Genomic DNA, 17,038 nt, shown 5'->3' on the forward strand with positions numbered 1-17,038 from the left:
TTAATAGTGGAGTAGTAGTCTGCAAGTATAATTAGTCCTAATAATCTAGGAAATGGAAGATTGTGGAAATATTTAGTTTAGAAATTTAACCATGCAGTGCCCATATTTCACAACTATACAGCCTTCCCGACAGTGCCTCACCAGCAATATTGGTGAAAGCAAAATAAAAATCAGCATGTAATGCCTCTACCTGAGATAGGGAGTAGACGCTTTGCATGTATAAACAAGGGTCTTACCACCTGTTTATAGATTATTTTGTATTGAAAGAACATAGAAGGTGAACTGTAACAGGAGCTTTGAACACACACAGATGGCCTAAAGATCATGAAGCAAGTATTCTTTATTCCACTGGCATCAGGTCTTCATAAACATGAAGGAAAATTAAGGTAAAATGTGGAGATACTTAGAACATTGATATGGAACAAAGCCTGCAGTTTACTTTGGGTTGAGGAATCCTTTGCTTGGCTGTTCTTCCCATGAGCCCACCTTCTCCCAATGACACCCTTTCCTTTCTAAAGAGGGTTCCTTCAACTGCTCCAGCTGCTCTCCCTCACAGTCGCTACTTATACTGTACCTCTGCGACTTCACTGTGACTAACTGCTGCTGGAAATTCCATTATTGTATTTGTGTTCCTCTTCCTTTCTGATCTTATCATCTCTTTTCTGGGTGTCTCTTTCATCACTTATTGAATCAATGCTGCTGATTTTTCAGAAAATTAATCTTCAATCCTCCTTCGCTGGCAAGCTACTTGTTCATGTCCATATTTGCTCAATGCTATTGAGGTAAGGCCTTAACATTGAAGGGTAGAGATTGCTCCCTGTGCCCCTTGTAGATCTCTGCATGTCAAACTGGGTTTTATGTATGGGTGTTATAATATTAATTAACTTTCACACCGCTCCTCCCTCTCACCACAAAACAGATGAGAAAAGTCCCTTGAAGACTGCATTAAAACCATTTTATTTCTGGAGTTTAAATATACAAATATCCAAAATATTCATGTAAAACTTCCCCGAGGATGTTAATGGAATACAGTCCACAATATGAGATAATACATAGTCTGTGCAAGGAGTGCTCTTAAGAGGATAAATGTATTTTTTGTTGCATGACTTCTTACCATGTTTCTTGGAGCAGCCTAGACTTAGGGTCAAAGTTTCAGAACATGGAAAAATACAAACATAAAGAAGAAGTGAATCAGGAAGTAGTGGTTAGACAGTATTATGCTTAGATTCCCAATATCAAAACCAATGAAAACTGGCAGTTTGGGCCAAGGAAATCTTGAAATTGTTTTACTGAAGAATGTCAATGGTCCTTTGAACATTGTGCAAATAAAGTATCATTGCACCTCAGTTCTTAATTTAAACTAGAATTTGATCTGTTGCTTAATTTGTTTGACAGATTTACATTTGCTTTCACTCAGCAGAGTCACTTCTTTCCCCTGTCTCCTTCATTCCAGTACTGCTCAGTCTGCATTTCTGTGAGCCGTGAGACTGTGCGCTGAAATGCAAATATTTCTTCTGCTCCAGAAAAAATTGAAAGGTCTTCCACTTTAGTCTATGAAAAAATAAAAGCAATCGGGTCCAAATTTAATCAACGGCGATTTTTGTGCCATGAAAATCACAGCTATTCAGGCATCAAACGTAATTCTGCAGTTGCAGCACACAATATCATTTCATAGCAATGAATTTAACAAGTTGATAATATGTTAATGTCAATGGATTAACAGCAGCAATGCAGACAGTGGCCTAAGCACCATGAGGACGACATTATTCCTTTGATATCCACCATAATGTTTGCGGTCTGAACACGGTTTACTATACAGACGCATTTGCAATACAATATGTTGCCAATAAGGCGGCTGGACTGACATGTAACTTAGGCAGAGTGTTGCACTGAGGGTTTGAGCGAGGACAAGAGTTGCTGTTGCCTCCAATGGGCCTAACGGCCATGCAAAGGGGAACTTTTCCCCCTATTTGTCTGATACCAGTCATGCAGTTAAAACTTACAGGCATTGTGTCTGGTGTGGGCCTTTCCCTTGCTGTGTGGATAACATCGATGACAGCAAAATGAAGCACTTAAGTGAACATGAATTGTCCATTTTAGGACCGCCCACAGTCTGTAAAATTCCAGACATGTCAGGGGATGAGGAAGTAAGTGATGGGGAGCTCACCCACTGAATCTGCCATGCTCCCAGAATAACACCCTACCCCTCTACTTAGCCTGCAAACTTACCCAAAGCAGAGTGCAAAGATTTTTATTGTAAACTATCAATAGATACAAAATGCAGGGTTAAAAAGAAACTACTAAACATACCATAAATGAACACAGTAAGATATGCAGCTTGAAATGAGGAGCAGTATTGTGCCATTTAGCCCTTCGAGCTTCCTCTACCATGTAATATGATCATGGCTGATCCTCTATTTCAATACCATATTCCTGCTTCCTCTCCATAAACCCTTAAATGTTAAAGGTATCAAAGGTTAACACCATAAGAAACAGGAACAGGATTGGGCCAATCAGCCCCTCAAACCTGCTCTGTTATTCAATCAGGTCAGACGTTCCTCATATCCATTTTCCTGTCTTTTCCCCCATAACCCTCAATTCCCCATCTGATCAAGAGCCTATCTCAGTTTTGAATATATAGAAGATCTCTGCCCCCATAGTTCTGTGGCAAGAAATTCCAAAGACTCTCAATCCACAGAGAAGAAATCCCTCTTTATCTCAGTCTTAAATTAGTGCCCCTTTATTCTGAGACTATGCCCTCTGATTGAGGAGAAACAAGAGGAGAAACATCTTTTTGGCATTTACCCTGTCAAGCCCCTTAAGAAGTTTAGATGTTTCAATAAGGTCATTATCTTAACTCCAGTGAGTAGAGACCCAGCCTTTACTCATAAGACAATCTATTCATACCAGGAATCATCCTAGTGAACTTGCTCTGAACTACCTCCAATTAAACAATATATTTTCTTAAATAAGGGGACTAAAGCTGCTCACAGAACTCCATATATATGTGCTCTCACCAGCAGCTTGTACAGTTGCAGTGAGACTTCCCTACTGCTATACTCCAACCCTCTTGAGATAAGGGCCAACTTTCCATTAACCTTCTTGGTTACCTGCTGTATCTGCGTGCTCGCTTTCTATGCTTCAAGTACCCCCAAGTCTGGTTACATTACAGCTTTCTTCCTTTTAAATAATACTGTTCTTTTGTTTTCCTTTCCAAGATAAACAACTCCAATTTTCTGAAACTATACACCTTTCGCCAACTTTTTGTTCACTTACTTAACCTGTCAATATCTCTCTGTAAACGGTTTTCTATCTTTCTCACAACTTACCTTTCCATCTATTTTTGTGTCATCTGTAAATGTGGCCACAGTGCATTCACTTCCTTCCTCCAGGCTATTAATATATATTGGAAACAGTTGTGGTCCCAGCTGTGATCCCTGTGGAATCCCATTGGTTATGGGTTTCCAACCTGAAAAAGAACCCCTTATGCCACTCACTGTTCCCTGCTCTTTAGCCAGTTCTCTACCCATGTTAACACCATGGGATCCAATGTTATAACTTAACCTTTTATGAGGTACTTTGTCGAATGCCTCTGGGAGTCCCCTCTATTCACTCTGATAGTGACTTCCTCGAAAAAAAAATTATTCAGACTTGATTTCGCTTTCATTGCTGACATTGCTTGGTTAGATTATGATTTTCCAAATGTTCTGCTATTACTTCCTCAGTTATTGATTCCAACAATAGATGCTAGTCTAATAGGCTTATAGTTAATTGCTCTTTTGCCTCCCTCACTTTTTGAATAGGGGTATCACATTGGTAGTTTCCCAGTCTCCAGTACTGCTCCAGAATTCAAGGACTTCTGGAAAATTATAACAAATTATAACACTGTCTCTGTAGCTACTGTTTTTAAGGATGTTTGGATGTAAGCCATCAGGATCAGGAGCCTTACGTATTTTATTCCCATTAGTTTGACTAATATTACTTCTCTTGTGATGGTACTTAATTCCTCCCCCTGTATCATTTAGAATTCATTTTATCAATTTTATACTTGAATACTTTCAGTGACCTGGCCTCATCAGCTGCCTGTAATAGTGTATCCCATAGGCTCACTACCCTTTATGAAGGAACATTTCCTCACCTCAGTCGTTTCTTGTATTACTCAGAGATGCAGAGTGCTGTGGGATTTGTCAGCCTTTAACCCCATTAATTACTGAAGCGTCTTTTTTTTTTGTTTACTAATACTGATTTTCGTCACCTCCTCCCTCCCATTGTCAGAAAATTGTGGACTCTTTTGTGAAGACAGACCAAAATGTGTGTTAATTTCTTCTGGCATTGCTTTGTGTCTCTATTATAATTTCTCCCATTTTGTACACCAGAGAAGGAACTTATTTTTGTCTTTGCTGATCTGTTTTTCAGCAGATATCAATACAAGTTTTACAATCTCACTCTATTTCCCTCCCACTTCTTCAATCTTTTAGTCCTCTTTTTCCGAATTCTAAATTGCTCCCAGTCCTTGGGCTTGTTGCCTTTTCTGACAATTTTTTATGTCCCCACTTTGAACATAATATGAAGTTCCATATTCTGGGTGAAAAGTTTGGCAAATTATCTAGTGCTTTATAATTGAATTTTGAACCATGTATGAATGTATTGACAAAACCACTTTAAAATCAAAACATAAATAGGAGTTGGGAGATTATGTTACAGACATTAGTTAGGCCATTATTGCAATACTGCGTGCAATTGTGGTCTCCCTGCTATAGGAAGGATGTTGTGAAACTTGAAAAGGTTCAGAAAAGATTTACAAGGATGTTGCCAAGGCTGGAGGGTTTAAATTATAGGGAGAGGTTGAATAGGCTAGGGCTATTTTATGTACAGCATTGGAGGCTGAGAGGTGACCTTATAGAGATTTATAAAACCACAAGCAGCAAGGAAAGGGTTAGTAGACAAGGTCTTTTCCCCAGAGTGGGGGACTCCAGAACTAGATGGCATAGGTTTAGGGTGAGAGGGCAAAGATTTAAAAGGGGCCTTAGGGGCAGACTTTTCATGGAGAGGGTTTTGCGTGTGTGGAATGAGCTGCCAGAGGAAGTGGTGGAGGCTGGTACAATTACAACATTTAAAAGGTATTTGGATAGGTATATGTATAGGAAGGGTCCGGAGGGATATGGGCCAAGTGCTGACAAATGAGACTAGATGTATTGAGGGTATCTGGTCGGCATGGATGAGTTGGACCGAAGAGTCTGTACACCTCTGACTCTAATTCAGTATTCAAAAGTACGTATTTTGACGTGACAGTCATCTTTCTCTGATCCAGTTATTTTAGTAAGTGGATTTTCCCAGACTATAAAATATCTGTGGAGCAGGAACACAGAGCAGTGTCAGACCAAGTAATAGGCTAGGGTTCTGACCTTCACAATCTCGAGTGAAGAGGGAGGAATGTGAATGGAGGCCAGTTGCCTTCCCATGACAGAACCGGAACAATAGCACACAGAGATCAGACAGGGTAATAAAAAAACTCACCTGTTCCAAGCCTAGGTCATCTATGAAGACTCTGGCATCGTCGTCATGACTGTCGTGATTCTTCTGAACAAATATTCTCTCCAAAGGCATTGCAGCTGAGCAAATAACCCTGACCTTTTAGATAATAAGAAAAATCAGATCTTTTATGACTTAATAAAATTGGAAAGGTTGTATTAAATTTTAACATAAAGTTTACTCATACAGTTCTGCTATAACACAATTTTGTGGACATAAATTCACTAATAACATGATGGACGAATTGGGGACGCTATTTCTAAAGCATGACATATTAAAGCACGCATTGGTAATAACGCAATTCTGGTCCCATTAGTTTAACTGGTGCTGCCATTAAACAATTTTCTTACAACACAGATAGCAGAAAATGTGAACAATGCATGATGGATAATGACAAGTAAACAGACTGTCCTCCAAGTTTTCATTCTCATCAGGAGTTCATAAGAATTTTGGTGTTGCAAACTTTTTAATCTGGTATGGTCCCTTATTTCTTGGTTGCCAAAAGCAGTGATTCATATTGTAAGATAATATAACATACTATAAAATTATCAATCACTGCAATAATGCATGTTTTGTTAACATGAATTCACTATAACACGATTGACGAATTGGGGGTCAGTTTTAAGGCATGTATTGGTTATAATGCAATTCCAGCCCCATTAGTTTAAATGGTACTACTGTTTACATGGGATTGTACGAGAACGGAACTACCACTTTGCAGCAGAACTGACTGTACAGTATATAGTTCTATGAGCAGCCATGTAAAAATAGACATTTTTTGTGTGATGTAAAACAGTGTCAGCAGGCAATGTTATTGACCACACTAATGACAGAAAAAATGCTTTTTTTTCTCTCCAGGGAACAGGAAACAATAATTGTAGCTTTCACAATCAGTTACTTTGTATAATTGTTACCTAAGTTTGCGCTGGAAGGGTGGACTTCATTCAAGGGATTTAGATTAAAATCACAAAATACAAGAACAATAAGTTGAATGATTAAATGTGAAATTTGGGAGGTGTCTTACATACTTTCATACACTTCTAGCTGCATACATAAGCTGTTAGTTAACTGTCCCAATCACATCTTGCAATTAGAGCTAGCTGACCAGAGCCTAAATCAGATCCTTTGTCAACTTCCACTCACAGATATTCTTTGTTGACGTCATTGGGTTAAAATTCAATGAAGGAACAAGGGCTGGAAATTCTTTTACCTAGGCTAGAAATGCTGGCCAGATTCGAAGTCAAGCCTGGGGCCTTCTCTATCTTTGTGGCCTGTGTAAGGCCATTTAGATGTAATGCAAGATTGTACAACACTTTAATGTTCCAATTAGGCTCCGTGAGCCCGTAGAGAATTCCTGAGTACCAGGAATGTCCCAGATTCATGTTTTCATGGCAAGTTGTTGTTGACATCTGCGGACTCCTGACTAAGACTCCCTTCCCACTGAGGCAATTTGGCACACATTGCCAGTGATTAGATTAGATTACTTACAGTGTGGAAACAGGCCCTTCGGCCCAACAAGTCCACACCAACCCGCTGAAGCGCAACCCACCCAGACCCATTCCCCTACATTTACCCCTTCACCTAACACTACGAGCAATTTAACTTGGCCAATTCACCTAACCTGCACATTTTTGGACTGTGGGAGGAAACCGGAGCACCCAGAGGAAACCCACACAGACACGGGGAGAACGTGCAAACTCCACACAGACAGTCACCTGAGGCGGGAATTGAACCCGGTCTCTGGCGCTGTGAGGCAGCAGTGCTAACCACTGTGCCACCATGCCACCCACAATAAAAACATACAAGCACATGATTGATAAAGGAACCACTGGAGGTCCACCATATTGTTATGCCCTTGCCAACTCAAATGGGCATTCCACTCTTGCCAAGTTATGCACTTGTTTTTCTGCAAAAAAATAGAGGTGCAAAGGTCTGTAATTGTGTAGTGAAAAGGGAAGGATAATATGGATGAAGGGTGACTATGAAGCATGGTTGCAAGAGGGCTATATGATAAGAATTGGCTGTTCAGCCATGAGATGTGCCTGGAAATAGAGTAATTAGTATAGACATAAGGTGTGTTGTTGAAAGGGGTGCTAGACAGGAAATTGCTGGGAAAGTCAGAGTGTGGGGCTTACCACCAGAGAGTCAGGAAAAAGCCAAGGAGTGGAAAAACAGTAGGTGCGGACTAAATGAATCTTCAGTGTTGTACTATTCTATGAAGCACATGTTGAACAAATGTAACTGTGAATGAAAATCTTAATTGTGTAGGTGCAAAAATTAAATCCATTATGATGTTTCATCAAAAGATCCAGTGTGAGCTAATTAAATCTAACCTTGTGATCGTAAAAGGCATCGATGAGAGTGATGAAGCGTCGTGCTTGAGTCTTCTTTGCCAAAGTCAGCATTGGTATGTTCCGGATGAATACAGTGTCAAAGTGTTTAGTCATTTCCAGGTAGTCACTTGCTCCAAGGGGCTGGAATTTAAAGTAGAACCAGGTTTTAATATGGACTCTCATTTGGTACTTGTTGGCTGCAGTTTAATCTTGTTTTATTTTCAACAGTAAGTCCCTATGTGAAGTTTTTAAAAAATTAAAAACAAATAAAGATATGAAACAGAATAGTAGGATCCCCATAATCTGGGATAACCTGATTCTTTTATTCTATTTTAAAGTCAGTGTCATTACACCTGTATATTTTCTCCAAACTCCATCTCCTCTGTCATTTATTAGAGATGGTGTTCAACTGAATCTCAATTTGAGATGACAACAGTTTTCATGTTGGAGCCAAGTGGAGTAGCCAATGCATTTTGCTTGTCTCAAAATGAGGAACTAATATCCTGGACACAGCTATGAGCGACCCTAAAGAAAAATAACATTAAAATTAATTTTGGTTTCTTTGACCATATTTATCAGTTACAAAAATACTGTATACTTTGGCAACAAAAAAGCTATTTATACCAGGATGTGGCAGTTGAATCAAGTGACCATTTAGTGAATACGGTACATCAGAATTAGTAACCAAATGGATTGGGAACCACATTAAAACTGTTTCAACTGATTTCAATTATATGCAGCAGATAGCTCCATCAGCCTGACCTGGACTCAAAAACACATCCCAGGTTTCAAAGGACAGACATCATTGGAGTGAACAAGGTAAAAACAATGACTGCAGATGCTGGAAACCAGATTCTGGATTAGTGGTGCTGGAAGAGCACAGCAGTTCAGGCAGCATCCAAGTAGCTTCGAAAGCTACTTGGATGCTGCCTGAACTGCTGTGCTCTTCCAGCACCACTAATCCAGAATCATTGGCGTAAACAATCTACTTCTGAATTCTGTGTCTCAGCAGACAAAAAAAAACTCCTCAGGAGCACAGTAAGTAACTACTACAGATGTTGGAAATCAGAAATGAGAAAAGAATATGCTGGAAACACTGAATAAGTCAGACAAATGTGATGAAACGTTTCAGGCATTGCCAGACTGAAAGAAAAGATATTACAGATGACGTCACAACGAAGGATAGGGAGCAAAAAGGTCTGAATGAGGGGTAAAATAATTATATGGTGAACACGATTACCCAAAAGAAGTATTAGTGAAAGGTAAAAGGAGATAGGATGAGAGGAATAAAGAAACATTTAAAACTCAGAATGCGTGAATAGTTAATCTTCCTAAACAAAGTGGGGATGTGGTGACTGTCTGACATAATGGTTAAAAATGCGACAACATTAGGTGATCTGACTGAATACTATCTTAGATTGACATGGTGGCAAAAGGACAGAAAATAAGTGGATGACAATTTGATATAATTTACTTAAGATGTGATACAAGAGTATTTGAATTTCAGAAAGCTCACAACACATCACAACAGTTAAATTGCAAGCACATCAATAATACTAAATACATCCAATATTTAGTGATGCGAGTAGATTTTCTGTGGCATTTTTTTCAGTGATCTGAAACATTATTGTGGCATTCTGCTGTTGATACTGATGATACTGGACATCTGAAATAAAAACAAGAAATGCTGGAGAAACTGCGCAAATCTGGCAGCATCTATGGGAGAGAAACAGAGTTAGTATTTAAAATCCAAAATTTCAAAAAGTCTCTGCATTCAAAATTAAGCAGTTGAAGTTCTTGTCAAGAGGAAGAAGAGGGCTTATGTGAGGATGAGGTGTGAAGGCTCAGATAGGGGGCTTGAGTGTTATAAGTTAGCCAGAAAAGATCGAAAGAGAGGGCTAAGAAAGCCAGGAGGGGACATGAGAAGTTGTTGGCGGATAGGATCAAGGAAAACCCTGAGGCTTTCTATAGGAATATCAGGAATAAAAGAATGACTAGAGTAAGATTAGGGCCAATCAAAGATAATAGTGGAAAGTTGTGTGTGGAATCTGAGGATATCGGGGAAGCGCTTAATGAATATTTTTCATCAGTATTCATGCTGGAAAAGAGTAATTTTAGTGAGAATATGAAGATCCAAGCTACAAGATTAGATGGGATTGAGGTAAATTGTTCGCTTGTTTAAGAAGGGGAGTCGGGACAATCCTGGTAATTATAGGCCAGTGAACCTTACTTCGGACATGGGTAAGGTGTTGGAAAAGGTTATAAGAGATAGGTTGTATAATCATCTGGAAAGGAATAATTTGATTAGGGAAAGTGCATACGGTTTTGTGAAGGGTAGATCGTGCCTCACTAACCTTATTGAGTTCTTCGAGATAGTGACAAAACAGGTGGATGAAGGTAAAGTAGTTGATGTGGTTTATATGGACTTCAGTAAGGCGTTTGATAAGGTTCCACACAGTAGGCTATTTCACAAAATATAGAGTTTTGGGATTGAAGTTGATTTAGCAGTTTGGATCAGAAACTGGCTGGCTGAAAGAAAACAGAGGGTGGTGTTTGATGGGAAATGTTCATCCTGGAGCTCAGTCACCAGTGGTGTGCCACAAAGATCTGTTTTGGGGCCACTGCTGTTTGTCATTTTTATAAACGATCTGGATGTGGGCATAGAAGGATGGGTTAGTAAATTTGCGGTTGACACTAAGGTAGGCAGAGTTCTGGATAGTGCCGAAGTCTGTTGTAGATTACAGAGGGACATAGATAAGATGCAGAGCTGAGCTGAGAAGTGGCAAATGGAGTTTAATGCAGAAAAATGTGAGGTAGTTCACTTTGGAACAAATAACAGGAATGCAGAGTACCGGGCTAATGGTAAGATTCACGGCAGTGTAGATGAACAGAGAGATCTTGGTGTCCAGGTGCATAAATCCCTGAAAGTTGCCACTCAAGTTGATATGGTTGTTAAGAAGGCATATAGTGTGTTGACGCTTATTGGTAGGGGGATTGAGGTTCGGAGCCACGAGGTCATGCTTCAGCTGTACAAGACACTGGTAAGGCCGCACCTGGAGTACTGCATGCAGTTCAGGTCACCACATTATAGGAAGGATGTGGAAGCACTGGAAAGGGTTCAGAGGAGATTTACTAGGATGTTGCCTGGTATGGAAGGAAGGTCTTACAAGGAAAGGCTGAGGGAACTGAGGCTGTTTTTGTTAGAGAGAAGAAGGTTGAGAGGTGACTTAATCAAGATGTATAAGATAATCAGAGGGTTAGATAGAGTGGACACTGAGAGCAGTTTTCCTCAGATGGTGAAGGCTAACAGGAGGGGACATAGCTTTAAGTTGAGGAGTGATAGATTTAGGACAGATATGAGGGGTAGTTTCTTCATTCAGAGAGTAGTAGGGGTATGTGATGGCCTGTCTGCAACAGTAGTAGACTTGCCGGTGTTAAGGGCATTGGACATACATATTGATAATAATGGAATGGTGTAGGTTAGATGGGCATCAGATTATGTTTGCAGGTTGGGTCGCTGTAACATTCTATGCCCTATGTAAAACATTAACTCTGTTGCTCTCTCTACTGATGCTGCCAGACTTCCTCAGTTTCTGCAGTATTTTCTGTTTTTAGTGCAGTTGTACTTCATTTGATCTGTCCCTCTAAGGCCACTGCTCAAGTGATCCTTGAGGAAATGATCTGAATAGCATCTAATTTAGGTAACTAACTTTCAAAACAAAAAACTCCATACTACTTCGACAGATTTCCATCACCAAGCCATTTGGGTGGGCACTGCTATCTAGCAGCTTTCATTGTTACAAACTCCACAAATAACTTCCTGAAGTCAATGTCACAATTTTTGAGAAATTATCTATTCATCACCGAATCAGGCTGGACAAGTTCATCATGGTTGGGATTGGTCCCCAGTGCTTTTTAGTGTTCTGAAGAAAGGTTACAGGACCTGAAACCTTGACACTGCTTTCTCTCCACAGATACTGCCAGACCTGCTGAGTCTCTCCATCAATTTATGTTTTTGTTTTAGATTTCTAACATCCGCAATTCTTTGTTTCTCTTTTTTAAGAAAGAGCTTGTTTGAATCCCTCTGAGCAGGTTTCTGACCCCTTCAATGAACTGGTTCCTAACAAAGGTACAAATGACATCTTTTGTGACCGAGACAACAGTATCCACTATCCCTGTCCTGTTAATAACATTTGATGTCGTTGAGCACAAAAGTTCTCTCCAGTACTTTTCCACCAGTGGCATGCTGTAGGGACTGGATTTGCCTGGTTTCATTCAGATTTATTCAGTCACAGAAAGAGAATCACCTGCAATGGCTTTTCCTCTTGCTCCTGCACTGTTAAACTGTGTTTCTTCCCAGAAATCTATCCTTTTCCCCACTTGCTTCTCATTCACATTACCTCTTGGTGACATAATCTAAAATCAAGCCATTAGTTTCTATCTGTACGCTGAAGGCCCTTGTTCTATCTCACCTCCACTTGTTTTAACCTCTCCTCACTCTCAAATGCCGAAATTTTCTCCAATTAAATATTTGGAAGACTGAAGCTGTTGCCTTCAGTCCCCATGACCAACTCCACACTCTAGCCAGGGATAGAGTGGCAACTGTTTGAAATTGAATTAGACTGTTTGCAATCAGACTTGTCCCAAGGACCAGCTTCCTACTACATACCCACATCAAGACTGTTTATTTCCACCTCCTTAATACTGTTACACTCTCAACTTGTCTCAGCCCAATTACATCTGACACCCTCTACGTTTTTGTCATCTGCAAATCTGATTATTCTACTGCAGTCTTGGACAGCCTCCCACACTCCATCCTCTGTTATTCAATACTCTGGAGTTCATGTCCTTACTCGTACCAAATTCTACTCAACTACCTCCCCTATGCTTGCAAATACAATAGCACAGTCAAGCACCACCTCAAACTGAAATTCACATCCTCATTTTCAAATTTGTCACTGGCCTCACCCATTCAAAAATCTCAATAATTGCCTTTTGCCTTACCACCAATAAGTTCTTGAATTTCCATTCTATAATCACTCCTTTATCTACTTCTCTTTCCTCCGTTCTTTAAGATTCTCTTTAAAACAAAGCTTTTTATCACCTGGTTTAATATTTCATTACATCATTCAGTATTTATATTTTGTTTTATAACTTTCCTATAAAATGTCTTGTTAAAGGTAATTAGTTCTTGTTCTTTGATTAAAGCCTCTGGGTTTTGCTAGTCCAGTACAGCAACTGACATACTGTACTTCATTGCTTGTAAATTCTGGAGATCTGTTAGTGATCAATTGGAGGTTTTTGACTTCTGAGTAGCAGATGAAATAGTAAAGTCATACTGCATGGAAACAGACTCTTCTAAGTTCTGATAAGAATGGTTCTTCTGCATCTGTGACATCTGCTGTGAGATGCAATGGATGCAAGAAAATATGGAAAAACAAACCTCTTGGTATCATCAACAGTAAGCCAGTGGTAGCTGTATTTGAGTTGGGGGTAGTGTTCAAGGCATTTGGTTGTATTAGAAGAACAGTTGCATGATGGAATCGGAAAGAGAAATAACAGGTTATAGCTATTGTGGGTGAATGCTCTCAGGTCTGACAGTATTGAGAAGGCATGTCAGCAGTGGAGGAGAAGTGGGGGTAGCTCACAGGTTTTAGTTGACAGAATGCTGGGGTCCTGGAGCTTGGCTAGGAGTTCAGGGAATGGAATTAATTGAAAGGGGTCCTTGGGCTTGGAATCATTGGTGGGGGTTGAGGGGCAGCTGGGGAAGAGATAGCGTCTTAAGACCAAGAAGAATGGTTGAAGCTATATGGAAGCACAGAAGAGGTACTGCAATTAATAACTCAAAGCAAGCATTAGCAAAATTAAATATACACAAAGTTTTTGATGGGGATGTAATTTAAAAAGGCGGTTTCTGGAATTTAAAAAGGAAATTAGTCAAATACTTGATAAAATAAACTTCTCTGTTAATTATCAGTCCTCTGTGGTTTAGAAGTGAATTAAAACATGGGCTCCTGCCACATTATGTCAGTTAGCATCCCCCTGGGAAACACAACAACTTTACCCTCAGAATATGAATACTCCCCCAATGAATTAAATAAAAGCAGCCTTTCTGTAGGTTAGAGGGATTTTTGGTGTATTATTTATAAAATAGAAGGGGATTCAGACAGAAGAAACTACAATAAAATAAAGCTAGATTAATTACATACATTTTGGGAAAAGTAGTGCCTAAAAGGTTTAAGTTGTGAAAGAGGACGAAATTGCTTAGATGAGGCAGGAGATCTGGCTGAGCTCAGAGCTGTGAGTCCAAAATAAAATACAGGTTACCATAAGTTTAGGAAGGATGTACAAGCTGGGGTTAACATGCAATGTCAGGAATGAGAAGCTCTAGCTATGGCGAGCTAGAAGAGAAACATGGTCTTTTTTAGGAATCTGGCCTATTCTATAATAAAGAAGGTAAAAGGAAAAGCTGATAATAGTATGCAAGCATTTACGCATAAAAGTCAGGGAAAAAAAAATCTATTCCCAGTGGCTGATGATTCAGCAATTATAAGACTTAAATTGAATACCACACAACACCAGGTTATAGTCCAACAGATTTAATTGGAAACATACTAGTTTTCGGAGCGATGCTCCTTCATTCAGCGTCACTCCGAAAGCTAGTGTGCTTCCAATTAAACCTATTGGACTATAACCTGGTGTTGTGTGATTTTTAACTTTGTACACCCCAGTCCAACACTGGCATCTCCAAATCATAAATTGAATACAGTTAGCAACAGACCAAAGGGAGAGGTTAGAAAGATCTTTCTTAACACAGAGGTTGGTTAGAAAATGGGTTGTCCCTTCAAGAAACTACAGCAGATACAAAATCCATACTAGTTTGTAAAGCAAATAAACCGTTTACTTATTTTTAAGAAATGGGAACTTTTTCATAGACCAGTATAGTCACAATTAAGCCCTTCTGTGCTATAAAATTCTTTGACAAAAGTAAGGCTTGAGCACATGGGCTCATGATGTGAAACAGGATTGAGCATATTAGAAAACGTTGAGTCAAGTAATGAATCAAATGAAAATCTATGTTTAAAATGAGATAAAAAGCTGTTACACCCAGACATATTGAAGGCAGACATGATATAGAAATGTGACCAAAAGCAGTTTCAAATGAACAAGAAAAGCTGACAGGATATGTAAAACTTTGAATATTATAGATAACAACATGTGTATTATTCTAATACAATGATCAAGGTGTTGTCTTTCAGAGCGTACATCAAATGGAGACCCTGTCTCTGAGCTGCATGTAAAAGATCTCCTGGAACAATTCTCAAGTGGAGCAGATAAGTTCTCTCTGCTATTCTGGTCAATGTTTATTACTTAATTAAGTTATTGAAATAAACCTGGTCAATATGACATGACTGCTTATGGAATGTTTCTGTACATAACAGACTGCTGTGTTTCATGGATTATAATAGTAACTTTGCTTCAAAAAGTAGTTCATTAGGTGTAAAGTGCTTTGGAAACCTTTGGCACTTTATAAATTATTATTTTTCTTTACAAGATGTGGCTGTCATTACTTTATCAGCATTTGTCACTCATTGCAAATTCCCTTGAGGTGGTGGATGAGGTGCCTTCTTGAATCTCTGCAATCCATAGAGTGTATGTACACTCACAATTGACAGGAAGAGTTCCAAGATTTTGACCCAGTGAGAGTGACATAGCTCTAAGTCAGGATAGCGTATTGTTTGGTGGTGAACTTGCAGGCAGTGATGTTCTCTAACATTTAGTGACCTTCTTTATCGAGGTGGTAGAGGCAATGAGTTTGAAAGGTATTATCTAAGGTAGCTTGGCATCTGGAGTGTACTTTGTGGAAGGTACACACTTCTGCCATTGTTGCTGATGGGAGTGAATGTTTAAAATGCTGGATGAGATGCTAATCATAGACGGTGTTCAGTTTCTTGAATGTTTTTGGAGTTGCACTCATTCAGGCAAGCTGACAGTATTCCATGACACTCTTGATTTGTGCCTTGTCAATGATGGAAAGGCTTTGGGGAATGAGGAGATGCATTAGACATCACAGAATTCCCAAGCTCTGACCTGCTCTTGTAGTCACAATATTTATATGGCTGGTCCAGTGAATACCAGTCTTCCTTTATTTAATAGATACTATCTGACATATAAGGAATGGACTGTTGAAGAAAGCAATAAAAACCAACAGCCATGAGATCCATGACTTTGTTCAATTTTATAGCAAACAATAAAGAACATTTTTTTTTAAACTTAGTAGGTGGACTTAAATCTTCTGAATCTAAATTTTCAATGCAGGAAAAGTACCCCCATACAGGTTCCACCATAAAGACAGAAACAGTTCATACAAAGCTTTAAGTGCAATTCTCATTATCGCTAAAAGCTTACTTTCTTTATGAAGCCGATGTGTCAAAGTAGTAACATGCAACGCAACTAGCTTCAGCTTTTCATCAGCAGCCCACTTCAGTTAGAGCATCAGAGCTGTTTACACCATACCTTTTGTTTTGCTCTTGTACCACTTTTTTTTGTTACAAAAATGTAATGATTTAATGCATGCTCCATCAACATCACTTCAACTCCAGACTTAGCATGTTTTTACGTGAACAAAGTCTGCACTGTTCAGTAGGAAGTTGAATCTTTTGTTTGGTTACATTAGTTATTATAGACAGAAAGATGTTGTGATTTTTCAGGTAACAAAACAGAAAGTGCTCTGATTCTGAAGGTGCTTTTAGATCAGTAATTATATTTCAGCAACATTTTATTTATTAACCTGCCAAAATGCAGTGGAAAAAAGCTAGAAAGTATTCTGATGGTAGAATTACTTGTGCATGTTTGGGCACCATAGTGATGAACAGTTTAATGGCATCATCATCCAGTAACTCTTTATAATGAATAACATATTATAAATGAATCACTTGCAGTAAAGCAGAGGCTACAAAAATTCAGTCAATTTCAGTATTTAAGAAGACCATTTGAACAGGTCTGTTGGCAACACAGCGGGAAGTAAGTGAACATATATTGGTGATAAATTTGAATCACATTTAGGAGAGCAGCACAGAATATTAATTTTGGAGTAGACGTGAGAGAAGTGGAGGAGAAAGTGCCAATGAAGTTTGGAATCAGATTAACCTATGATCTGGTGATCAGCAGCA

The 17,038-nt window shown here is 39.1% G+C and overlaps 1 protein-coding gene across 3 annotated transcripts in view; it reads right to left on the minus strand.

Moving 5' to 3' along the window:
* Positions 1-940: 940 nt before the first annotated feature.
* afg1lb (AFG1 like ATPase b) overlaps positions 941-17,038 on the minus strand; it is a 171,934-nt gene continuing 155,836 nt past the window's right edge. For all 3 annotated transcript variants that reach the window (XM_072552390.1, XM_072552401.1, XM_072552409.1), the window contains 3 exons: positions 7,866-8,006; positions 5,518-5,631; positions 941-1,551 (listed from right to left, as the gene is read on the minus strand). In XM_072552390.1, coding sequence (XP_072408491.1) covers positions 1,423-1,551; positions 5,518-5,631; positions 7,866-8,006 — 384 coding nt within the window. In that variant the 3' untranslated portion in view covers positions 941-1,422. The remainder of the gene's footprint in view (positions 1,552-5,517; positions 5,632-7,865; positions 8,007-17,038) is intronic.

This window comes from Chiloscyllium punctatum, chromosome 3 (assembly GCF_047496795.1).
Source record: "Chiloscyllium punctatum isolate Juve2018m chromosome 3, sChiPun1.3, whole genome shotgun sequence".
NCBI lineage: Eukaryota > Metazoa > Chordata > Chondrichthyes > Orectolobiformes > Hemiscylliidae > Chiloscyllium > Chiloscyllium punctatum.